Source organism: Branchiostoma belcheri, unplaced genomic scaffold (assembly GCF_001625305.1).
Source record: "Branchiostoma belcheri isolate BF01 breed outbred unplaced genomic scaffold, Haploidv18h27 scaffold8, whole genome shotgun sequence".
Classification (NCBI taxonomy): domain Eukaryota; kingdom Metazoa; phylum Chordata; class Leptocardii; order Amphioxiformes; family Branchiostomatidae; genus Branchiostoma; species Branchiostoma belcheri.
In genome coordinates, this window is record NW_017804464.1 from 607,565 (window position 1) to 634,037 (window position 26,473).

The 26,473-nt window shown below is 40.6% G+C and overlaps 2 protein-coding genes across 4 annotated transcripts; both read left to right on the plus strand.

Annotated features, from left to right (window-relative positions):
- The first annotated feature begins 1,235 nt into the window (after positions 1-1,235).
- LOC109486279 (tigger transposable element-derived protein 4-like) lies at positions 1,236-4,736 on the plus strand. The gene is made up of 3 exons (XM_019790066.1): positions 1,236-3,165; positions 3,532-3,660; positions 3,957-4,736. Exons 1-3 carry the CDS (start codon positions 1,776-1,778, stop codon positions 4,361-4,363), a joined length of 1,926 nt encoding a protein of 641 aa, XP_019645625.1. The 5' UTR covers positions 1,236-1,775; the 3' UTR covers positions 4,364-4,736.
- A 446-nt stretch (positions 4,737-5,182) lies between these two features.
- On the plus strand, positions 5,183-25,690 carry LOC109486255 (TPR repeat-containing protein DDB_G0287407-like). 3 transcript variants are annotated; one of them, XM_019790003.1, is made up of 26 exons: positions 5,183-5,334; positions 6,502-6,627; positions 12,537-12,674; positions 12,800-12,868; positions 13,573-13,679; positions 14,072-14,205; positions 14,651-14,784; positions 15,365-15,463; positions 15,581-15,673; positions 15,980-16,036; positions 16,255-16,391; positions 16,837-16,948; positions 17,254-17,361; positions 17,743-17,916; positions 18,384-18,571; positions 18,903-19,075; positions 19,380-19,533; positions 19,997-20,111; positions 20,356-20,484; positions 20,617-20,735; positions 21,179-21,311; positions 21,691-21,810; positions 22,336-22,503; positions 23,082-23,162; positions 23,751-24,027; positions 25,167-25,263. In XM_019790003.1, exons 2-25 carry the CDS (start codon positions 6,565-6,567, stop codon positions 24,003-24,005), a joined length of 3,060 nt encoding a protein of 1,019 aa, XP_019645562.1. In that variant the 5' UTR covers positions 5,183-5,334; positions 6,502-6,564; the 3' UTR covers positions 24,006-24,027; positions 25,167-25,263. The 3 variants fall into 3 exon arrangements, with proteins under 3 accessions (XP_019645562.1, XP_019645561.1, XP_019645560.1); XM_019790002.1 differs by lacking the exon at positions 23,751-24,027 and having other exon boundaries at positions 5,184-5,334; positions 6,499-6,627; positions 25,167-25,690; XM_019790001.1 differs by lacking the exon at positions 23,751-24,027 and having other exon boundaries at positions 5,184-5,334; positions 25,167-25,690.
- The last annotated feature ends 783 nt before the right edge of the window (positions 25,691-26,473 follow it).

Sequence of the window (26,473 nt, forward strand, 5' to 3'; positions counted from 1 at the left end):
CAGCTCATAAATGGAAAGTTGTCGTCAGTCTGCAGCGCTTTCCTGTTTTCTTAAGGTCTGTTATGTACGTCGACGCGTCTTACTTTTCTCTCTCAAAAAATATGCATCAGTCTGTAGCCATGACAACGCTAAAGGGGTACTATGTCATTCATCTGACAGTGGAACGGTTTTAACTGTAATAGGTAATTCTTTGCAACCTTATAGAAGCCACACACAAAGGGGCCTTGTCAAATTAGACTGCTTTGTACCGTGCCGTGCGGCGATTTCGAACAGGTTGTATTCAGGAAGGATTGTGCCAGGCACGGGCTATACTAGTAGCTAGAACAAAATACATGTACGATAAAGATAGCACTATAGTTACAGGAATTTTTTTTTCTTTTTAACGTTAGAGAGAGTGTGAGAGAGAAAGAGCTGATAGAGAAACGTCATATAAAGAGCCAGAGAGAGAGGCAACTTGAGGACCAAACACATACATATTCATACACTGAGTTAACATCTTGTAATTGTTAAAATTCACTGTTAACGTTTTTACACGTATGTGCAATTTTGTGTTGTTACTGTTTCAGTTAGTTCTGAGCTATTTTCAACAACCAGAATCAACGCACCTAACATCACGTACTAGAGTATCATTGAAGTTGAAAAATAACAGTCTAGTCTGGATCCTATGATCCAAGAACCGTGTGTAAAATATGCATTGCGTACTGGGATCAAACAGCTCATTTCAGCAGGAATTTTCCATTTGATACATGACCTTTATGAAAACACATGGCGTTCAGACGTAATTGTCTGGGCAGATGTGAGTACGTGTACATGGATAAGCAGGCCTCGTTATAGAGCATACATGTAACGGAACGGAAACTGTTATAGCTGATATAGCGATTAGGAATCACTAGTAGTAGATGTAGAAATTGTTTTGTCAAAGTGACCTGTGCTTTCCACAGTTTTTTTTCTGCAAGGAAGCTAGTAAGGAATTAAATGTTACTGCACTCAGTTGGTCTCTATATGGAATGCAAGTGATGCCTTATCAACCGACGTGGCAGTGAGGACCTCTGTCGGTTTATTCTCAAACTTGCATCAGGTGCGACTGCATCAAACGCATGAGAATTTGATTTTTAAAGCAAGGCCAAAATACCTACAATTTAAAAACATTTCAACAAGACATAAAACTCAAAGAGAAGCTGCACTGATAAAGACAGTGCTCCGCCCGTCGTCTGTAAATACATTATTCAATCCCGACATCTGCTTGGAGATAAGTGTTTGTTCCGTCCCGTGGACAGAGCTTCTGCGCAAGACGACCGCCTGCATGGCACGATCGCGATCTGAGCTCAAGTGGCGACCGAAAGTGACCCAACACCTGCCTATGATGACTAGGTCATCTTCAAGCGGGCTATAGCAGCTATTTTTGATGAATATTGTGCTGAAATGTACAGTTTGCGAAGTCACTATTATTAGGGTTTTCGATTAAAGATGGCGGTTGAGGTCAATGGAATAGTACACTGTAATATTGGGGGAAAACTTTGAATTCAATGTGATTAGTTTCTTCATTCACCAGTACAAAATGCACAATTACTTATTACAGTCATCATACTAATAACGAAAATAAAACATACATTACAGTATTATACTTTGCAACGTTTGTATTTGAAAAGAAATGCATTTACGTCTCTGTACACCAAAATTTACTCCCCCATGGTACTAGTAGAATATTCCAAACAGACAAGAGACGGTGGTCGGCCACACGTACAAACCGTGCGTTACTCTTTCATCTTTTTACGATGGAAAGCAAGTGGAGCATGCAAGCGAGGCGGGCTGGGAGGTATGAGAAGAAGACTTTGACGCTGGGGGAGAAGATCGACGTGATTCGGCAGTACGAGAAGGGCGGGACCGGGGCTCGAGCGCTCGCCAAGGTCTTTGGAGTAGGTAAGACGCAAATCCAGAACATCGTGAAGAGGAAACTGGAGTACCTAGCGGATTATGAGAATAATGCACCCATCCACAAGAGAAGGAACGTAAGGCAGAAGGTGACTGAGGAACAAGAGACCACATCTGGCGGAGAAATAGATTTAAACTCGCAAGGACAACAACAACAACAACAACAACAGGACATCAACCAACCGCTGTTTACGATGGAGAGCCAGTCGAGCACGCAAGCGAAGCAGGCTGCTGCGAAGTTGGAGAAGAAAACTTTGACGCTGGGGGAGAAGATTGACGTGATTCGGCGGTACGAGAGGGGCGGGACCGGGGCCCGAGGGCTCGCCAAAGAATACGGGGTAGGGAAGACGCAAATCCAGAACATCGTAAACAGGAAACAAGAGTACCTAGCGGATTATTACGAGAATAACGCACCAATCCACAAGAGAAGGAACAACAGGGAGACAGCGAATGAAGACATCAACAAGCTTTGCTGGCAGTACTTCTGTGAAACAACCGTCAGGCCCGTCACAGGACCAATGCTACAACAACAAGCTCTAAAGTTTGCAGAACAGCTGGGCGTTGTAGGCTTCAAAGCATCCAATGGCTGGTTAGAAAGTTTTAAAACCCGGCACAACATCGTCCTCGGGTTCAAGAGCGCTGAAATCCCGGGAACAAGTGGGGACAAGTGGGCAGACAAGATAGCTGATGTCACGACCGGCTATTCCGCAGAAGACATCTATAACATGGATGAAACCGCCCTGTTCTTTCGAACGACTTCCAACCAAACGTTCATGGGAGGTGATCACAGTTACTTTAGTGGGCAAAATCAGGCCAAAGACTGCCTCACTGTAGTCCTGTGTGCCAACATGGCCGGGGGGAAAGAGAGACCGCTTGTCATTGGCCACTCGGCCCGCCCTATGTGCTTCAAGAACCTGCCACAGTCCAGTCTTCCTGTCACTTACGCCCACAACAAGATGTCTTGGACGACATCCGAACTGTTCCTGGACTGGTTGAAGAGCTTTGATCTGAAGATGGGACTAGAGAATCGCAATGTTCTCCTTTTCCTGGACCAGGCGCCGAGCCACCCTCACGTCAGGCTCAGGAACGTCGAGCTGGTGTACTACCCGTCAAACACCACGTGGAGAGCACAGCCCATGGGCCAGGGTGTGGTCCAGCGCTTCAAACTGAAGTACCGCAAGCGTCAACTGACACGCATCCTCCAGGACATGCAGAGGCATCGTGGGGCAACAGGTGGGTATATCAGAATGACTTGGACATCCCAGGGCGTTGCCAATTGAAACAGTTGATCAAGTCAACTTTACTCCAATCAAAACGTTCCCGATCAAGCTCAGTCCGGCTTGATATGGCTCCTCAAAGTTGTACCTTGCCAAATGAGCCAGATCTGGAGCATTCCCAATTTGGTGAAAATGACCAGATCAAAGCCAGTCGCCAATCTATTTGGCTTGATCCAGGCTATTTTATCCTGTTTGAAAGGGCAAAAGAAAGCTAAAAAGTAAAAGCACTCTTGTTTCTCCCATAGCTCTAGGTCTTCTTTTTTATGGTTATACCCAATTAAAATGGATCTCGACTCTATTGCTATCTCCGACATTCTAACAGGTGAAGAACTGGTCACGCAGTTGACAGTCCTGGACGCCATCCATTGGATCGCCTCAGCCTGGCAGGACGTCACGGAGAACACCATCCAGACGTGCTTTGAGAAGGCCGGCTTCGACCATGTAACTCTTGGTAAGTTGTCTATTTTTTGCCAAGGAGTAGCCGACTGCTGCCCACCCCTGGGACAGGGAAACCGGCAGCAGTATAATCTAAACTAGGATAGTAGTAGTAGTAGTAGTAGAGTAGCAACCTTATGAAGGCATCTGAATGCAGCCGAAACTGACTAGTGTTGCTCACATGCTGACATAACCATGTTTTTATATTGTTTGCTTTGTACATCTAGATACATTCATTATATTCTTTGTGTTATAATTAGCTTGGGTGCCATTCAAATTTGTAAAGCGAAATACATTATTCTTTCTTTTCAGTCAATGCTGATCCAGTCAATGTCGAAACGGGGGCATCAGACTCAGAAGATCAGGTTGGCATGGACGAACTCTCTCAAGAACTCTTCGGATGCGACTTCCAAGAGTTGGCGGGCGTTGACCAGGACCTGGCAACATGCGACATGGAGGGGCGGGACTGGAACGAAGACGCCACGATTCTCCTGGATGAACTTCAGGCCAGCCAGGAGACAGAGACCGTGTTGGACTCGGATGATGACACCGACAGTACCAGGACCAATCCTATCAAGGACCTGAACACCTTAGTAGACCTGATGAAACACATCAAGAACTTCTGTGCAGAGGAGGGTCTTGGTGACCTGTTGAACGCATTCCAACAAGCAGATGATATTTTGAACTCGATTTGGAGCGAGGGGCAAGGCACTGTGTAATAGAACTGACCACATGCACTATTGCTATGTATATTCTCTGCATTTGTTCATACATGTAGCTGAATGAGATATGTTTTTAGTATGAGTCCTGTCTGTATACCATGACCTGTACAGCAACATTTTGTAACACAGTTTATCCAGTTTTCTTGAGTTTTTGGTGGGAGAACTTTTCGAGTCAGGAATAAGTAATGTGGACTTTTACCCCTAGCAGCTTGTTTTGGTACTGCATAACAGATACTTAATAATGCAGATATGGACATATTTTTTTCACTTATTAATTGCCACAAAACAAAACACGAAGGCCACTCTAAGTACAAGTATATAGGTTACAAAATACAAGAATCAGACTGTAACAGCATCTCTCAAGTCACTGGCATAAATAAAGAAAAAACATTTACAAAACCTCTGAACATTTTATGGTCTCAGTTATGAGTTATCGAAGTCCAAATTCTTGTATTTTTTTTTTTCTATAGAAGTGGATGCTTTTTTAAAGTAAGCAATATGTTACTAGTATTCAGTTTTAACCTTTACCAGGTTTCAGAAGCAGCTAGAAAGAAACCAAATTTTGCAAATAAACAGAAAACATACCAGGGGAGTTGGTCTTCGAAAATGGAGCAGCAAACAGTACTCACCTAACGGACTAGCTCCCTTGTATCTTGTATGTTTTCTCATGGAGGTAAAAACTCCATGGTTTTCTGTCTATTTAGCGACTTTCTACTCTTTTCAGCCGCTTCTGAAGCCTGCTAAAGGCTAATTCAGTCGCGAGGTCATTGCCCTTTGATTTTTCACGGACACGCCCCTAACAAATGGCATGATGGGAAAAGGTCAAAGGTCGGGAGAAAGTTGCTTCCTTGGTGATGAGCAGCAAAATAGCCTCGGGGACATTTTTGTGGCGTTTCGACTCGTCTTCCTGCAATATTCAACTGTTTATGTGCTGGGCAGGTGCTGGGTATAACATGTGAACAGTTCAGGTAGGTCTTGTTTCAGTCTAGAGCCCAATGAAGGGTGAAAAGAGCCTCCACCAAGCCTTGCAACGGGGTACGAATCGGGCAAAAGGGATCCGATTATAGGTCATGTAGAGTGTGAAAAAGCTCATCATACCTACAGCAATGAACTGTACGATGCTCCTGCTAATTATTCTCACTATTAGGCTACATTTTTCTGTTTTGACTGTCTTCTTTTGCTATTGCATCGATAGTCTAGTGGCGAATAGAAAAGACCGTGGTTTCGTGAGAAACACGTTTACGCTAGAGATAAGGGATGTACCTTTGTATGGTATGTCCTAAATCGCGTGTCTTGGTTTTATCCGAGGTATTTATCTAGACTCAAAGGTTGATAATCCAGCCTAGTTGTGTGATGGTCGTAACTATAGCTACACGGTACTCACTTTGTCATGCCGTTGTCATATGCAGATCTCGCATATGTTTACTGACGACTATAATACGTGTTACTACACGAATGACACAGTTTTGCTTGTGGTTAACTTGTTGTTTAGGTGTTAGACTACTTCAACATGGCGGTTCTATAATTTGTAGAATTCACAGTGACACCAAACGCACCTTGTACTAAATTTTTGGCTTTATTGTCACCAACTAATAAAAACGTACATCCATTTACTTCTAATCAAGCTTAAGGATATCAAGGATCACTGATAGTCCTTCTTTCTCTAACTCACATAGCAGTGTACCATTTGGTGGCAAACTGGACAAAAATATTATGGATAAAATTTTCAAATGTTGATGAAGGTTAGACATCCAGGTAATGAGATACACAAGAAAACAGTTCCTCAAGCAACTGTATAGATTTTTAAAATCCGTTCAGTTGCTTGAGTTGAAGTTTTCTTAGAATTCTTGCGCAAAATCTAGCATCTAGTTTGGGCAAACTCTTCTAGTTCTTGCCAGGGCACCTCTAGAACTGGCAAATAGCTCATATGGATGGATTCCAGGCTACAGAATACAAATGTTATAGACATTTGCAGGTATAACGTTATTAGCACACACCATGTACTTCCTGTATTTACTTAATATTAGACTATCGTAAATACAGGAAAAAGATTTGTGTAGATGAAAAAAAGTTGTTAAGAATTTTGCTTGATAAGTAATCTTAACTCAGTCTGTTGATTTCTTGTCTCTCTGTAGTACTACCAGTTCCATCTTGTAGAAGCAGTTTTCTTGTGTTTTGGTTCTGGAGGTGAGACAACTATGGGCTGTGGAGCGTCCCACAACTACAACTACCAGTCACAGGTGGAGAACGCATGGCTACAGGTTAGACTCATTTCTTCACATCAGGCCACATCAGTTTAATCATTTGGTTTGCCTCTTCATTTTTTTTCTAATTTCAATAAAATAAATCATGATAGTAACTAAGTAAGAGCTAGAAACTTAAGGTGACGTTTGCAAAGCAAATGCATTATGTTTACCTTCACATGGTCACAATCTCACATGGTCTATGACCTAACAAACTACTGTTTAAGGTTCATTCACACTAAAACACAAACATATACAGTATGTGGTGACCAGCCCCTCCAACTCTGTCCTGCCACTTGCACTTGCTACATGATATAATCCAGGTCATTGACATTGTTTGTTTGACTATGTGAAGATATACAATCAGAGTGCTAAGAGAACTGAAATAATATTGGACAATTGATGCCATATAGTCCCAAACAAAATATGATTTTACAAATTGCATGTACAATACAGTCAGCTGGCTATGGCTATTGCAGCCATATATTGAAGCAAGGCATCACACTTTTTTTATTGACTTAGACCCTGTTCATACTGGTAAAGTCTTATTATAGCCTTGCACATTGGTTTCAGGTAAGTCACATATCTCAGACCAAACTAAACCGGCTCAAGTTGTTCAGACGGGGCCACGAATCTGCTTACTGCGGATTTGGCCCTGAATCTGATTTGCAAATCTTACATGGCCTAATATATAATACTAATAGTGCAGCTCAAAATGACTAATGCAATGTTTTTCACTTAGTACACTACAGACAGTAGTACAGTGGAATACTTACTTTCACTCTAAGCTAGTCAAAAATTTACTGAATACAATTTCTCTTGTGTAAATTATAAGATGAATATTTAACCAGTTCCTGCAGTCTAGAGTTGTTAATTAACGCATCAAGCAAATTTAGTCGGCAGAACCAGGATTTTTCAGTTTTGTTGGATGTTTGGTCAAGTTGCATCAGAATTTTTTCTGTTCTTCTGTTGCAGATAATATCTTTTCCAAACACAACATTTCTAAACCATAGACGGGGTATCAATAAATTTTTTCCTTAAAAAAAATATGCAAGGATGACCTTAAACGAGACATTTTCTATGTACTGTACAATATTGGTTAGTGCAGGCGCAGCACATTTTGCCGACATGCTTATGCATCAATGATTAATATATCCTGAGCACCAACTGACCCATATGAAAGGTCTGATATACAAATACAGAGTAAATACAAAAATGACGCAATCCATATTGAGACACTATTCACAGCGAAGTTAAAGTTAAAACACGTAGTAGTTTGAAACCTGCTGTAATCAAAAGGACTACATGTAGACATGAAAATCAAAATTACTTCAAACAGCAAATGGTTTATAATGGATGCATGAATGATATCTCTAGTATTTATAAGTAAACAAATTTTGTAAAGATTTCACTGAATGAATTGTGGCTTACTAAGTAAATATTTACATAAAAGCTAAAATCCTTCCCCCATTTTTGGTGTACATGTATATGTAAGGACAACACTCTATTTCTAAAGCCCTGGAATGGGATGCATAATATATAGATATATAATTATTATAATTGTACAACGACACTACACTAGAGGGCTAGTGGTAGTACACAGGTAGTAATATGGGTACAACTGCTATGTCTCTTTTGTATAGGCACTAAAGCAAAGCACTAAAGCAAGCAATAAGAAGTATGGACCATTCTAAAGCCCCTGTCTGAACATTTTTACATTTTGTAAGCTTGATTAGGCTCAGACACAGCCGGTTCTGTGGTGTATACTAGAGAAGTTCTATTATCCATCAGTTCATCACTGACAGCCTGTTGAGGTTTGCCCTGCCCTGTCTGAACATTCTTACATTTGTAAACACAATTGGGCTCTAACATGACCTGTTCTGTGGAGTATATTCGATTACTACCATAATGATTTTGGAACAAATCATCATGATAAGTGATGATCTGAGGCTGACCCTGCCCTGTCTGATTTTGTTGGTTCATATCTTCATACTGATAATCATGACCACTGCAGGTGACTACAGTAGCTGTGGTGTTTTTGTTGGATGCAGTGATGGCTTGAGACTGACCCTGTCTTGTCTTGTTATGTTGGCTCATATCTTCATACTGATGATCATGACCACTGGTCACTGCAGTACTAGCTGTGGTGTTTTTGTTGGATGCAGTGATGGCCTGAGTCTGACTCTGCCCTGTCCTATATTGGTCACTATTTTCATAATGGTGATCATGGTCACTGGGATTATGTTGGTCACTATTTTCATACACTGTCAGGTGATCATCATGGCCACTGGCCACTACAGCAGTTGTGGTGTTTGTGTTGGATGCAGTGATGGCCCGAGACTGACCCTGCCCTGTCTGATCATGTTGGTCACTATTTTCATACTGGTGGTCATGGTCAGTATTGTCTTTGCTGCTTAAACTTTCAGGTGAACCAAACTTTTGATCAATAAGACTACTTTTTGCTTGACCTGGGCCTTGTTTCTCGTGCAGGTTCTTTTGTGGGGTGTCAAGACTTTCGTAGGCATCATTTGGCTGTAAAACAGCTGGCGTTGTCTTCACTTGAAGACTTCTGTCATTTGAAACATTTTTGGGGTCTTTGCCTGAACAGGAATTCCCACCCCTCCTCTTGTACCAGATTGCGAGAATGACGGTACCAATCAGGACAGTGCCAGCTATTGAACCACAGACAGATGCAGTGACAACTAGTGGGGGGAAACTGGGAGCAGATACATGACAAGTGCTGTTTCCTGGTTTACTTGTGGTGAATGTGGTGTCTACAGTGCGTGCTGTTTGGCCAGCATTTCGATTAAAGTACCAGCGATAGCAAGAGGAGTTGGAAGCGGTGCGAGTGCAGGTGTTGTTATTAAAAGCACTTTCCAACTGGCCACTGTAGGAACTGTTGCCTTCCGGTTTACTTGCATTTACAGGCAGTGTGGCAAATATGGTACCTACAGGGCGTTCTGTTGATCCAGCATTTTCTCTGCTGTTCCAGTGATAGCCAGGGGTGTTATATGCGTAAGTGGTGCCATTGTAGGAGTTGTCACCACTTTCTAACTGAGGCACAGGTGATATGGTTGTTACTTTGCAGAGAAGGTCTTCGGAGTTGATATCTTTAAGCTTCTTTCCAGAGAATTTGGCAGGATGGGAACAAACTATTTTGTTTCCGAATGAATGAAGCCCGTGCAGTTTTAGCCTGAATGGAACCATGATCTTACAGTCGCACCGCCAGGGGTTTTTGTCAATTGTTACATGAGGAATAGATGCCAACATACCATACACTGACAGGGGAAGAGCAGATATCTTGTTTGAGTGCAGGTACAAACTTTGGAGCTGTTGGAGGTTTGAGAATGCTTTTGGATGAATCTCATTTATGTTGTTAGATTCTAGGTACAGATCTTTTAGCTGTGGTAGATTTGAAATTGCATTAGGAAGAATCTTAGTTATCTGGTTGCGTGCCAGCTGCAAACTTTTGAGCTGTTGCAGATTTGAAAATGCCGTAGGCTGAATCTCAGTTATATTGTTTCCATCCAGGGACAATGTGTGTAGCTGCAGGGGAAGAGTTGAAAGTATATCTGGCTGAATTGCAGTTATTTGGTTTTTGCCTAGGTGTAACTCTGCGAGATTTTGTAGATTTGAAAATGGAACAGCCTGAATGTCAATTATTTGATTGCCGGTTAGGTGCAAGATTGTGAGACTTGGTAGGTTTAAAAATACACCAGTTATAATTTTTGTTATTTGATTGTTGTTCAGGTACAACGTTGTGAGCTTTGGAAGATTTGAGAATGCAGCTGGTTGAATGTCAGCAATTTGGTTGTTGTTTAGTCTCAAATCTGTGAGCTTTGGTATATTTGAGAATGCACCAGCCCGAACCTCAGTTATTTGATTAGAGGGGCCAAGGTGCAAATTTCTGAGATTCGGTAGATTTGAAAACACACCAGGCTTAATTTCATTTATGCTATTGTGGTACAGCCACAATACTGTGAGCTTTTGTAGTTTTGAGAATGTACCAGGCATAATTTCTATTATTTGATTGTAGCCTAGGTTTAATGCTATCAGGTGCCTGTACCTTGTGAGATCTGGCGGACGTATAGATGTAATCTTATTACTTCTCAAATCCAAGATCGAGATGGATGTTGGCAGGTTCTGAGGGATGCCTGTGAGGCCAAGTTTGTCGCATTTGCAGTGTGTGAGTAGCTTACATCTACTTTTACTCTGGCAGTGAGGCTTATTATTGAGTAGCCAGAAGCTTCTGGTATCCTTCAGGATGATGAGAAGGAAAATCAGCAAGTATCTCAGCATTCTTCCCATGGTGTCCTGACAACAAGAACAAAGTAGCAAGAAATATGAGCCTAGCCTTAAGAAGTATATAAGTTAACACATGGTGATCAGCGACTGCTGAAACTTTCAGATGTCACATTAACAGCAATGTTACACTATCCTTAGTATCCTTGGTAAATGACCATCACACTGACAACACTGTTCTTGACACTAAATGACATCTACACTGACAACACTGTCCTTGGTACTGAATGACATCCACACTGACAACATTGTCCTTGGTACTGAATGACATCCACACTGACAACACTGTCCTTGGTACTAAAGGACCATGGCACTGACAACACTGTCCTTGGTACTGAATGACATCCCCACTGACAACACTGTCTTTGGTACTAAAGGACCATAGCACTGACAACACTGACCTTGGTACTGAATGACATCCACACTGACAACACTGTCCTTGGTACTGAATGACCATAGCACGGACAACACTGTCCTTGGTACTGAATGACATCCATACTGACAACACTGTCCTTGATACTGAATGACCATAGTACTTACAACAATGTCCTTGGTACTGAATGATCATAGCACTTACAACACTGTCCTTGGTACTGAATGACAGCCACACTGATAGTACTGTCCATGGTACTGAATGACCATCACACTAACAAGACGAGTTTCTGTTGGTACTCGCACAGGGATTTCTGCCGGTAGAATGAAAGTCTGTGCCCTGGCATATGAATACCTCTAACATAAACAGAAAATGTAAAGTCTTACCTTTGAAAATTTCTTCAGTCTTACCTTAGGTCTTACCAAAGGCTAGTCAGAGTATCTTCAGTTGGTTGATGTCAGAAGAAGGTTGATAACTAAAGGCCGGTTTGTCCTGCTGTAGTTTCCTTGTAGGCTAGGACACGTCAGTGGTGGAATTCTGCCGCAGTGCAGTGTTTTATGATAAAACGTTATATAAGTCTAAATTAGTCTGGCTTAATTCCTATTATGTAAACCCTGAGTTATAAATATTCATATCGCAAAACCCTGTTTTTTATGTATTTATGTATTCGTTATATAAGTTTTCTTTTGCTTCCTTTTGTTGGCATTGGGAAGTTTCTGAATTAAGAGATTCAAAACAGCAAGCTCATGGACAAAGATGTTGTGGCTTTCAGTCATTGAAATGATTATTACCTCTGCCAGAAGGCTATGTTTTCGGTTTGGATATGGTGGAGTGACTGTAGATGTAGGTGGCACAACTAGTACTCTTGAAGACATGAGTGGATGTTCATGATTTTTGATAGGCAAGTTACTGTTGGGGAGACAAAGTATGAGAATGGGCCTGATGGTAAATTCATTCATTACTGCAGTGGACCTTTTGTGTTTGTTTGTTTGTTTGTTTGTTTGTTTGTTTGTTTGTTTAAGAACAGGATAAGTCTAGAAGCCATGGATGAATGTTCATGGTTTTTGGTTGGCAAGTTACAGTTGGAGAGACAAAGGTCAAGTCCGAGAATGGACTTTATGGCAGGTTTCTAAGTTACTGCAGTGAACATTTTGTGTTTGTTTGTTGGGTAGTACAGAATTTGTATATGCTGCTAGAAACAGACAAATTATATGTATTTTCTTTTGACATTCTGTTATACTGTTGAATACAGGTTGAAGGTACAGTGGACAAGTCTGCTGAAAAGGGCAAGAACCTTGTGATCAAGAGGTCGGGATGGAAAACCATCAGAATATTCGTGTCCTCAACATTCAAGGACTTCAAAGCAGAAAGGGAAATGTTGGTAAAACAGGTAAGGTGACTCATTTCTAGAGAGTTATAAAGTTATCTGCAAAAGTTACAATCTTTACGCTACACTAATACAGTATTTTAAGTTCAAAACAAGAAGTTGACAGTGAGAATGTGTTGGATTTCTAGGTGTTCCCTGACCTGAGACTTTGGTGTGAGAGTAGGAGGCTACATCTGGTGGAGTGTGACCTGAGATGGGTGAGTTCACACAAATAAATGTAGATCAATGTTCCAGACTTCCAGCCAGCCTGGATTTTTTCCCATCATCTCAATTACTTTTGCTATGCAGAGTGCTGAATAGGGTCTAGGGGCATGTTCCCATCAAAAAGAGGGCATCTTCCCAAAAAAGGTGCAGAAAAAAGGTATAAAAAAGGTGGACATGAATCAAAATGTTTATTCATTCTGCAGCAGTAACTTGTTCTCAATTATCTCAGTCAGTTATGTGTAAAATGTAGGTCATTTAGAAGACAAAGAAGACAAACAAAACTCAGGTCCACTCAAATGTCATTGAAGGTCTGCTGAGTTATAAAATATGCATGTTGTTTATCAGGTTGCCAGGGAGATGACGTACATACCTTAATAATGATGGATTATAAAACACAAGTCAACCTGACTGTCAGGAGCTACAAAATTAATGTTGCCATAGGACAGCCCTGCTATGTCAGGGCTCGAAATACTAGGTGCATGTGCACCTTAGTGCACCCAAAATTGGAGCTGTGCACCCAATTTCCCAGGATACAGAAATTTCCTGACATACTGTAGTTCAATGACAGTAAATGCAGTTTCCTGTTATGACTTTTTTGCATTATTGTGCTGTTCTTATGCAATGTAAATGTTGATAAGTCTTTAAACTTCAAGTCTTCAAAAAAATAGGTTGTGCTATTTACATGTACATAATGTAGGGCGTCCCTAAAGACACCACCACAGAGACCACCCTGCGCACATGTCTGAGTGAGATTGACAGGTGTCACCAGGATAACGTCATGCCATTTTTTGTCAATATGACAAGGTATGTTCTTATTTCATGTACCCTGCATATCAGTACTGTAACGACATAACCTGCAAAAGTTTAACTTAAAAGTACCACAAAAAATTATGAATACCAGACCGTCACAGTATAATAGGTAATCAGGCTATAAAGGATAAAAGAGATACTGAGTAATCCTGAATGAACCTAGATTAGCCTAAATTGATATGTCTGTGCATTACAAATAAACATCATACCGGTAACAGTGACTGTACAATGTATAATCAGGTCCAGGCTCCGGTTCAGAACTGGACCTGATCTTCTGGACTTGGTATGGCCTAAACATGGAATGTTTAAACATGAAAACTTTGAATTTGTGAACTAAAGAAACTTAATTCTGTACTATATAATGGTGTTGTACATGTATATTTTAGTGAGCGGTGCGGTTGGGTGCCTGCAGTAGAAGAGGTCCCCCAGGCTGTTGTTGACGAGTATCGCTGGATATTTGGACTGTCTGTTACTGAGATGGAGATCATGCACGCTGCCTACAGGAGAGACAACCCAAACTGTGAGTCTCACGCTCTCATCTTTCAGCAGTATAGAATATAGAATATAGAAATGAACTCATCATCTATACTCTTAGGGGGATTATAATCATTTGCACGTATCCCTAGCAAAATATGCTATATTCTTACCTTCTTACCTTACATTCTGCAACTTTTTCATGTACTATGTAGAAACAGCTGTATATGTTAAAGTCTGTAACCCTGTGAACTTTAGACAGACACTACTTGCATACTGTACTGTGTATCTATCAATAATTATGTACAAATATGCTTGTTGGAGTAAAGTTGGGGAAAAATCTTTCAGGTGCTGGAGAATTCCAAAACATGTTATTCCAAAACTTTTACTTCCGTGTAGTGGAGTAAGCCAAGTAAAAAAGTGCATATTGATTATGATTTGTCAACACAATTCACACACATTCCTCATATTTTTCTTTGTTCTTCCGACAGCTCTGTTCATGATCAGAAATGCCTCCTTTATGGACACTGTACCAGACCTTCACAAAAAGGAGTTTTTGGACGACAACCCCATGGCATCTCATAAGATGAAGATGCTGAAGACCATGTTACAGAATCGATTTTCAGTAGGTTTCCTTCATCTTCAAGTTGATCTCTAACTCTCTCTCTAACTTTAACTCTTCTAGTCAGTATTACCATGGAAGTTAATTGTGTTGTTAGTTAAAGCCTGGGTCACACATACATGACATTGTAGCCAAATATGCTGCTTTAAAAAAACTGCAGTGGGCCTTTTTGTTTGGAATTTTGTAGCTCTGACAACTGAAGATGTGTCTTTATGATATTTGGTAGGTAGGTTGGGTCGGGAATACAAAGGTCAAGTTTGACATTCTAGTGGCTTTTAGAGGGTACTGCAGTCACACTTCCAGGTTTGGTGTCTTGTCTTCTAGACATGCTATGGTCATGATTTTTGAGGGGTAGATTAGTCTTGAAATTTACCTTCCAAATTGACTAAATACCACCCCAGCTGTGACATTATTGACAGTACTCTGTAATATTTTACCAACTGACGAGAACATAATAATTTTACTATAATTACTATTAACAGTTTATCTTTCACAAACAGTAGTAGTGGTGGCCAGCAAGTTTACTGCTGCGAGTGCTTGGATTCAGTACTATGTTTGATTGTCCTTGTGTATTTCCCCCCAGGAGAACAGAGTGATCTACTATGACTGTGAGTTTGACTACATCGACAAGGACAGGGACAAGGTATATCTGAAGGGGCTGGATGGGGTCTTTACACAAAAGGTAAGATTCACCTTGGAAACTCCTCTTCCAGAAACTTTTTTTATTTCCATCCATCCATCCATTCATCCATTATCTGGTCATACCTTGATTGCCCTAAGGCTTCTATGATTTTTGCAGGTTCTGGAGTTCTTCAAAGACAGGATCTCGAGGCAGTATCCCCTTGATAACACCCCTGCCAACCCTTACCAGAGACAGAGGGAGGCTCACGAGGTGGGTCGTTTGGTTGTATTTTTTGAGAATTAGATTTGGAGAACATTATAAGTATGTGTAATACTATTATAATATAATAAATGACGTTTTAAATATCAATCCTTTATGAAAACAACAAATCTAATTTCATAGCTGCTGTTGTCTACAGATACCACAAGATAACTACCTCCTGGAGTGGAGGTATTGTTTTGGATGTGAGCAGAGTAGGTATAGTGGATACATGTGAATAAAAGTAGATGTAAAGAATGTAGTGGCAAATACATGAACCGAGAATTCCTGTTGGATTTTGTCTCCTCCATCTTGCAGTCATTCATGAAGAACCGTGCGGAGGTGGTGTTGGGGAGGGACCTGGTGCTGAGAGAGGTCAGTTGAAATGTCATGTCAAAGTTAATCTGCTTTCGGGTCATATAGAATACTACATGTACGCAGTGTATTCCATATCACCAGAGGTAACAGTTCGACCATGCCATGGGTCCGATCGCCCGACGGCCCGAAATTTCATTGTCTTTGATGTGTTACCAACACGTGAAATGAAAGAGCTATAATGAAAAGTTAACATGTTTAACCTGTTTGTGCCACAGATTCAGGACCACATTGCTGGGATTGCAGTAGAAGCACCGCTGGTGTTAGTGGCAGGACCAGGGTCAGGGAAGTCTGCTGTCATGGCAAGAACAGCCAACGATACAGTTGTTAACGCCCTACAGAACACAATCCCCGGGTATGTATGGTCTGATCTGTCATATACTTAACCCTATGTCCCCTGTACAAGTTGTCATGTACATGTACAAATGTACGTGTAGTAGCATATGTAGTTTTGACCCTGCCTCTGGACACAGAAAAATTTCTCACTCGACATTCACAATGTTGGTCCACTGTGAGAGATAGGGGAATTTCCCTGGTACAATGAACCTGTACTGCACTGTACATATTGTCTGCCATCTCTGTCATGACTAGTTAAAGAGTTATTGCTGAACTGTTCATTGAGTTTTTTGAGCTTAACTGGATCACTTTGAAATTCACTTAACAAGTCTTCCTTGAGTCAAAACTGATAATTATTACAATCTCTGTGTCATAAGAACAGTGTTTCCTTGCCAACATGATGAAACTTTGAAATTCACTGAACTTAAGATTAATGAGAGGCTTGTATATAATGGATCTTTCAGGGCAGGAGACAAAGGCTGGCATGTGTTCTTTCACTTTGTTGGTGCCACACCAGGATCCACAGACCTGGAACTCATGCTGAAGAGACTGCTGAAGGAATTGGGCGTGGTCAATGTGAGTAACAAGTCTTCTTATCATGTTCAGAGTCAAAACTTTTGGTTCCAACAAAAGAGAACTTGTTCTGACTAAGCTTTTGACTAGTCACTCTGGTTTCCTTGAAAAGGTGGCTTCTCTGAAGTGTGACGTCAACACTGGGTCAAATAGTACAGTACTGTACATTACGGATTTCACACTGGCACAGTTCATTCTGCCGACGTGCTTACCTGATCAGTTGTTAGGACAGATGGTCTCTGTTTAACACTGTGAACATCTTGTTACAATAATGATTAATTATGTTGATTATGATTGTATTACTCCAGGACTCCACCATGCCCAAAGACCTAGAGTCTACAGTACAGCTGACGACAGCAGTGCTGTCCAACCCAAACACCAGACCAACTGTCATCATCCTAGATGCTGTCAATCAGGTATTGTCAGTCTTACTACTGAGGCCTGTATCTCAACAGACATACAAATTTGATTTGTAATGGTTTTGAATCCATGTATCATGTAAAAGGTATGAATTTGTTTTAGAGATTGATGAATACTATTAATATGAAAAACTGAAGACTTTTTTATGTGATGGTCTCATTTTCTCATGCCCCAGCTAGGCATTGGCTTGAAGGTTTGCATAAAAAGTGGCTGTGTTATACACATGCAACTAGTTCAAGTTTTTCAAGCAAAAGTTGACTCAGTCTGTATGAATGCCCCATAAGTAGCCCTGAATTGAGAATTATGTGTGACTGAGCAGATTAAGACTACATGTAGTACTGTGACTAATGTTTTTATTTTTATTTTTTGTCTCCCAGTTTGAGGAGGTTGCTGCTGCCATGAACATGAGCTGGCTGCCGGGGAAACTGGCTCCTCAGATCAGATGTGTGTTCTCCATGATTGGAGACACACCTCCTCACAAGGCCCTCAAGACCAGGTCCATCAAGCCTATTGAAACCACACTGGAGCCACTGGATGAACAAGCAAGACAGGTACTTGTATTAATTGTATGAAGACTTTATAGCTGGTATAACAGCCCCTCAGAGTAACACAACAGCTTTGCAGACATGTAGTGCAGCAGCAGCCGGTTATATTTCCCACCCTAAGTCAATTGGGCATCAGAAGAATGAGATTTACCAGTTTCAATTTTTTTATTCAAATTCAATCAAAAGTCTTCATTCATCACAATGACAGAAGGTGGTATAACACTTCCTTTTATACCCTTCATTACATCTGGGCACTCTACTCTTTGCTTAAGTTAGAGCAGGGCACTTTTAGAGATAGCCTATGAGCTTGCAAAATTTTGTTTTGCACTGACTAAGATTTGCCAATCAGAGACAAGAATAGGTGCTGACTCAGTGAAAAGGCTATTTACACTGTAGGTTGGTGTTGGTCAGGGTGCTCTGAACATTGTCCTTTGATCTCCTGACCAATCAGGTATCCACCTTTTTTTCCCCAGGAAATAGTGCGGACGATGTTATCAAAGTACAACAAGAGACTGGACCACTCCCAGATGAACAGTCTGCTGTCTAAGGACTCCTCAGCTAACCCCCTCTGGCTGTCCATCGCCTGTGAGGAGCTCAGGGTCTACGGGGTGTTCGAGAAAGTCTCCAAGAAGATCGAGGGTCTTGCAGATGGACTCTTAAAGTAAGCTCTGGGTTATGTATAATATGTATAAATCTAAAATGTGATAACATTCCACACAGATATTTCAGCCCATATGATAACAAGAGATATCACATGGGGTTCTATTTGGTTAACACACAGGCTTCCAAGTGTTCTTACATGTATTTTGTTTCAATGAATCTACACTCCTTGTGTATGCAATTCATAATGTTCAGTGTTAAAAATCCTTTTTTTCTGCATATTTGCACTGTTGCAAGTAACATTAGCCCTGCACCAGACAAAAATAAGTACAAATTTTAATGCCAATATGATGTTCTTGATGAAATGGTAATTGTACAATGGGTGGTTCCAGTTTGTTGACACAGGTTCTGGAAAGGTTTGAAGAGGAAAATGGTGGTCACCTGTTGGTGGCTACTCTGTGTCTGTTGGAGTGTTCCAACACCGGACTGTTGGAGACTGAACTGTTGAGGATACTGGCTGATGAGGACAACCTCATGCCTAAAGACATGCCGCACAAAAAACGAGGTAAGGGCAGTAGTACATTGTCATACCTGGGTTGCGAAAACGTTCAATACTGTTCTGATATGTGTAATAACTAGCAGTACATGTATTACACAGTCAGGTTCTATTTACATTTTAGTTATCCCAGAGGCTTCCAAATGTTCCATAGAATAATTCGGAGCTTTCAAAAATTTGAAATTCAATACATTTAAAATGCACTGCTTGCTACATTGTTACACAGTGTCACGTGTACATGACAAAATTTATACCTTACCACAACTTTAAAATTATTGTTTTTAATCTTAAAGTTTCTGAAATTTTTTTTCAGGAAAAGCCAACGTTGAAAAGCTTGAGATTCTACCGATGGCAAAGTGGGCGGTTGTTTACCGTGGATTGCGCACATTTCTGCGCCCGTTTGGTGAGAGTGGGGAGGGCAGACTAGATTTCTACCACAGGTCCCTCAGCAAAGCTGTCAGGTCAAAGTAGGTCATAAAATCATATATTTCATTCATCATTATCTATATTCTGCATGTACATGTATTATAGGATGGCAGTAATTTAAAGGCTTCCAATGAAATTTCAGGACGGCAATTTAAAAACCAAGTACAAGTGGTGACTTGGGCACCACCCATCAATACAAGTTAGCTAGAACTAGCCTACAATACAAAACAAGCAACTGTTTTCTGTCAGTGACATCGTAATTTGCATTTTTGCTTCACAGATGTCAGTATGCTATGGGATAGGATTAATTCAACTTACCACGACATTAAAAGAATGACCAGAAAACTTGATTATCCAGTTTTGCTGACTAAGATGGCATTGGATGCCTTTAATGTCACCTTTGACTACTTTCAATTGGCATAATGGATTAAAGATTACATCACAGGAATATCTACTACATAATACTTTAAAATGGTAGAAGTACTTAGAATGTTTGTTCCGTAGGTATTTCCTGGTTGATGATGCAGATGAAGACAGGGTCCAGGCCAGGTACAACTGGTGGCACAGCAAACTGGCCAACTTCTTCCAACATGTGGGGAACATAGACAGAAGGGTGGAGGTAAGGCAACAGTAACATTACTAAAAGTTGATTTCTGTGTTTATATGAATAATCATATAAACATATGAAAATCATCCCTATAGAACAACCTGTTAACCTGGTACAAAAATGTATTTTGGCCATTATGAAATGATTTATCAGTATAAAGAAGATTTAAAGCTATTGACAATTATTGACATGAAAGTTTCAGACAGTACATGTAATACTCACTTTGTACATGACATTATATATTATGACCTTTCAGGAGTACCCCTACCAGCTGACCAAGATAGGTGACCACAGCAGACTGGCTGAGTGCCTGTTGGAGTGGGACGTGTTTGATCACCTGTACAATGAAGACTACAGCAGTCAGCTGCTGGCTTACTGGAGAGCTGTGAGTCAAAGTGGAACAATCTAAAATTTGATGTCTCTCTAAGGCAATGGAGTGAAATTCAGATTTCTGTCCAGAACTAGTCTGACATTTATCATCAAGAAAATCATCTGAAATCTTGGTTCTTTTATCCAGGCTGGAGGAGCAGAAGAGATGGAGACCAGGTACAAGACATCTCTGAAGGAGCTGGAGAATAAGGGGGATGTCCCCAAGGAGACACTGGGCCTGAGATACCTACAGGTGTCCAGAGTCATGTAAGTGAGATGTCCTTATAATCATCCAAAGCAATGTCTGGGAAGTAAAACTGGAGTTTCAAAGTCAATTTGGTCATTCTTTAAAGTAGTTAAGCTCAGAGCAGACTGTAAGATTTGGACTACTCAGTGACATGCAGGGAAGAACCCCAAAAGCCTTACTCTTTTCAATACATGTTGTGGGATGTTTAACATGCTTGATGAGGTGTGGCTCTCCTCAAAAACGGAACTTCTGACTTAACATCCTATCCTAGAGGATAGGAGTTGAATTCAGATTTCGTCCTCCCTAACCAAAGCTAGGTATGCATTTGCACCTGAGTCAAGACTGTGAGGAAACATTTGTTAAGTGCCTTTACCAAGGGTAGAACAGTGGGGACTGCCAGGGATTCGAACCCAGAACCTTCAGATTCAACTACCCTAACCACCTTTGCTTGTGTGTTGTACAGGACTCAGGGAGGACGGCATGAAGGTGCGGAGGAGATGCTCGCTCCCGCGGTCAGGATCGAGCAGGACGATCTGGGAGGGCGGCCAGAAAGGATGGCTCAGGTGTACGAACTCACAGCAACCATCTATACTGAGGTACTGAACAATATCAGCCACAGTTCTGTGTTAACCAAACCTAATAAATACACCAGGTCCTATAACTGTACATTGTACAATAGGCATTGTGCTTTTAACATTGATTGCATAGGAGTATACACTGGACTGAACATCATACTATGCTTCACGTTATAAGTTCTCTCAGTTCAGTTCATAAATTTTAAAGTGAATGTCACTCGAAATGACCGGAAGTTATCCAGTAGTAGAGTTTGATTTTGTTAATACCTGGATGTCTAACTTTCATCAACGAATCTGCATACAACAATACTTACTACATGTAGCTACTGTAACATTACTGTATACATTTATTAATGACATTGTATTTTACAAACAATTTACTACTTGTTTTTACCTACAGAAACTGAAGCTGTATGACTTTGTGAGTCCTCAGCAACTGACAGAACTCAGGCCAGCGATTGACAACGGCACTAAAGCTGTGGAGCTCAGGGAAACTCTACCTCAGGAAGACAAAAACAAGGTAACACCTTACACTATTTTGTGTAATATCTGTGCTGTGATAACAGTCAATATGGTGTTCCAGCCTGTGTGATAACTACTAGCTGTATCATACAGGGCTCTATTTGGTTATTACACAGGGTTCCAAAAGTTTCATTATGAATAAATCGCACCTATTTGGCCTGCGCCACATGCACTACATTTGAAAAGTCGAATACCAGAATACCAGTTGGAATTGGAATTGATGCTGTGATAATTTTTTTTCAGGGACACCAAATTTTGAAATGACTGAATTTTCTATAATGGGTAGGATAGAAATAAAATACAGGGTATTCTGCATCACGCTTGGTTGGAAGTAAAAAGAATTAATGGCAATGTTTTCTGAACAGTTTTTAGTATGATCCATATACATTAAAGTCTGAGCAGTGTAGGTAAAAGTTGTCTGGTTCAGGTAATTTTCGATGATTGTTACCTGCACCAGTGTAGGTATGCAGAAAGAACATTTTGAGCCCTCAGAGTGAAGTCACATTTGGAATGTTGCCCACAGTTTAAGCTCGCCAAAACCCGGATGCAGCTGGCCTTTAACATGGAGAGTTGGCAGGCGTGTCTCCTGGATGAGAGGCAGTACCCCGATGCAGCGGCGTTCCTCAACAAGGCACGGGCATCACAGGAGGGCAACAGACACATCGACCTGGCCATGGAGACTTTCAAACAAGTCAGTACAAAATTTGACTGTTACTCAGTACAGTTACAGTTACTGTTACAGAGCACGTCGGCAGAAACAGTATTTTCGCGTTTTTTGTTGGGTTTTGGTCAACGTTGCATCAGAATTTTGCCTGTTGCAGAGGATATTCTTTCCGACATAACATTTGGAAACTACTGTCGAAATGCTAACCTTATATGAGCGAAAACAACCTTATATGAGACATTCTGCTGAAGTGCTATGTACAATACATTACGGGTTTCACGCAGGTGCAGTACATTCTGCCGACGTGCTCTGTTACAGTAGTCTGATTGTAGCTGCAGTGTTCTAGCCAGCCTGAATTTTTTTTCTGTTATCACAATTTTACCGGTACTGGAAAGATTACCGGTATCAGGAAGGTGATGAATCTCTTTCTGACCCACTCCATTATTTTCTGCAAATATCAGAGAAATTAGATTTTTTTCATGAAAAAGAATTAGTGTGAAGGATAGAGGTAGGCATACATGTAGAGACATGACAAGACAGACAAACCCATTTTTCCAATAGATGCATCATCATATTGATCATTTTTTTCTCCTTTTTCTCCCAAGTTGCGAGATGATGGGCACCTTGCTGAAGCCATCATGACCAAGGCCATCCTAGCAGACAGAGGCAGTCAGGTTCAGCTGGAGGTACGTATACATGACAGGGTTGATGTTAACCACCTGTCATAGTATAATGGTATACAATAACTGTGGTGCTACAATGTAGATATGAGTACACATGAATTCATCTCAGCAATCATGCAAGTCTTCCATTTTGTTGATTATCTGAGCTACATGTGCAATGACACACACAAATGTACCCATGTGTATAATTATATTCTTTAAAACAGTCACATGATTCTCCTTTGCTTACTACATATGACACAACATGCATATTTTTTTAATCAAGCACGGCTCATTCGACTATATCACATCAAATCACCTCAAAGTACATACACATTTACAACACAAAAAGTGCACCATACAATACAATAGGTCTATGAGGACTTGAAGAGGACTGCAGTCTTGAAAGTGTTCACATCTAAATTAGCAGGTAAAACTGAGGCTTGGAGTGAATTCCACAGCCTACTATGTATATGTAGGAGCCCAAGACAAAAACATGATGTGTTGGTAGCAAATCATAGCCTCTACACACACACACACACATACACACACACACATGCACCGGGACTGATTAGAAACTGTTGTCCTAACAAAACTCCGCTCCCAAATCAGCTGTACCAGAAATCACTTAGACTGTGCCTCGAATATTATGGTGAAAACCACGTCCTGACGTCCCGTCTGTACGTCAACATCGGGATATTCCACGAGAGCCACCAGCAGTACCAGAAGGCACTCAGGTACTTCAGAAAATGGTACCAGACCTGCTCCGTGGTCTTCGGCCCGGACCATCCCAGGACCAAGAGAGCAGAGGGGACGCTGAATGAGGATTACTACAAAATGATTGCACGGCAGATGGATGGGGAGTGATAACCACCCCCGTGCATGCATGGTACATTCCAGTACAAACCTGTTTCTCCCTCTGCACTGCAAAACGCTGTGTGGCATTGCTTCATGGAGTCAATCATAAACATCGACACCAAAGCCTCTGAAGCATTCACTATGCCTAACCTGCTATGCTGCAGCTTATTTTCCAGCAGAAAAGTTTGCACTAATATGATTTTAACAGGCAATAATCATCAATGAGACTAGCTTGTTCAAGGCAACCAATTCCGGATAAGGAAATCAGATATTGACATATACAATGTAAGTGTGCATTTCTGTGCATACTTAATATGCAATCACTGCTTATGCAATTTATCTTCAAGTTTGATGTGTTACTGTCTCACCGGTTCAAGCTTTACTGTCTTATTTCTTTATGAGTTGTTTTTACTTTTGTTTGATTCAGTCCAATAGTGCATTATCTTTTGATGTTCTCATGGGTTCTCATGTTTATGGGTCACTTTTACTACCTTAGAGTAGCCTGGGTGCCATCCCAACAGAGCTAACACAAATTCGGGTACAAAATGGACAATGGCTGTCAGGCTATTCTGTTTTGTACCTGAATCTGTTTGGCACAACAGTTACTGTTTATTACTGTCTTTGACTTGAATACAAGGACAAGCATTAGACCATATACATGTATGAGACTACAATCACATTACAGGGTTTTTTTTAGGCCTAACGAATTTGATACCTTGGTTTGTTGATTTGCCAATTTCATTCTTCTGGTTTGGAAAAAAAATGCAATTTGCCATTCAAGATATTGTCAACCTCTGAATTCTGACCTTTTGTGGTCTGCAGTGAAGAAGTACCACCCAAGTGTCATCATTTAACTACGTGATTTCGGGCCCAAACAAACAAACAAACAAACAAACAAACAAACAAACACACACACACACACACTCACACAAGTAATCACAGTCTCACACAAAAACATGCACACAAAAACTCACCCTAAACAATACTCCATGCATTGTACAATGTCATGGACAGGTAGACAAGGACGTTCTTATTCATAAAAACTGACTTACTGATTCATAAAAAAACAGTATGAATCAAACCATGGTCTTTTCATCAGAAATTGTGATCTTTTAACAAAATGTTTATTTTTTTACATTCAAGAATTTGTGTTTGGTGATTTTCCTGCAGTTGTATGAAGAAGCCTTAGCTCTGTGTCTACAAACCTACGGAGAAAACCACATCCTGACCTCCCGTCTGTACATCAATATCGGCATCTACTACGAGGACAGGGCACAGTACAGGGACTCCTACAAACACTTCAAGAAGTGGTACCAGACATGCCTGGTGGTGTTCGGTCCGGACCACCCCAAGAGCAAGCGAGCGGCAGGGACATTAGAAGAGCCGTTATATCGTAGGATACGGCAGATGGATGAACGGGGGGAGCTGTAAGGCAGTATAGCTGTAGTTTGTGTAAAATTTAGGTGCAATTTTTCTGGTTTTCCAGGTGTGGGTAATGGAATCCCACCTCTGACACCATTTTTCAAGACATTGTTTGAATATCCTACCCATTACTGTTCTTTTTTTAAATACTTTTTCAGCATATAATGACATTTGGAGTTTAAATATGTTGGCTCAATATCTTGAATATTTGAACTTGTACCTTTTATGTCTTAAGTGTAAGACTACTGACCATGGAAAAGTCAACATCTGTTATGACACATTTGGTTACTGCATATTATTTGAAGTTTGAAGCTGTTTTTTATCAGAAATATTGGGAATTTAATAGGGTGGTAGAAAGCTATACTGCTAGAGTAGAAAATATGTCACAGTAATGTAATTGTATGATATAGAAGAGTTGAAGATGCAATATGTAAAAATAGAGCGTTTTACTTTACATACTGAATTATGTATATTTTTCGAGCACATTCATCTTAACTATGCAAGTGTAGTGCAATCATGTTGTACATGTAAGTCACAATCATGTTAGTTGACCAATCCAATTAGGACATTGGTAAATAGGCTTGGAATGGTGTACCCGAAAGTTTGTGGGTTGAGTCGAGGATTATGTTTTGACCCATGTCTGCTACATGTAGAATGATCAGGAAATCTACATATTAACCAGAAAGGTGGTTTAGTTTTCATAGAAAAATCAACATGCAAGGTAAGGAATGCCTCGTATACACTAGAATTTTCAAACTTGACGAGATTAATTGAATGCGGAAGAAGCTCTATACGAGATATGACCAGAGTTTCAAATAATTTTCATTGATATATTTTACATTTTTTTAAACTAGGTGAATATTGTGTATTTTTCTTTGAAAGCTGAGGATTCGTGGTAAATTGGTAGCAATTTTTTAATGCATTGGTTTACATTGTAAGGTGTTTCGAAAGTGAGGTTGACTGTAAACGATTATGTTCACTGTATATAACACGCACAATGATGACATGCTGCAAGTGTTGCTTAGCAGGCTCCATGACTTGTCCTTTAAACTTAA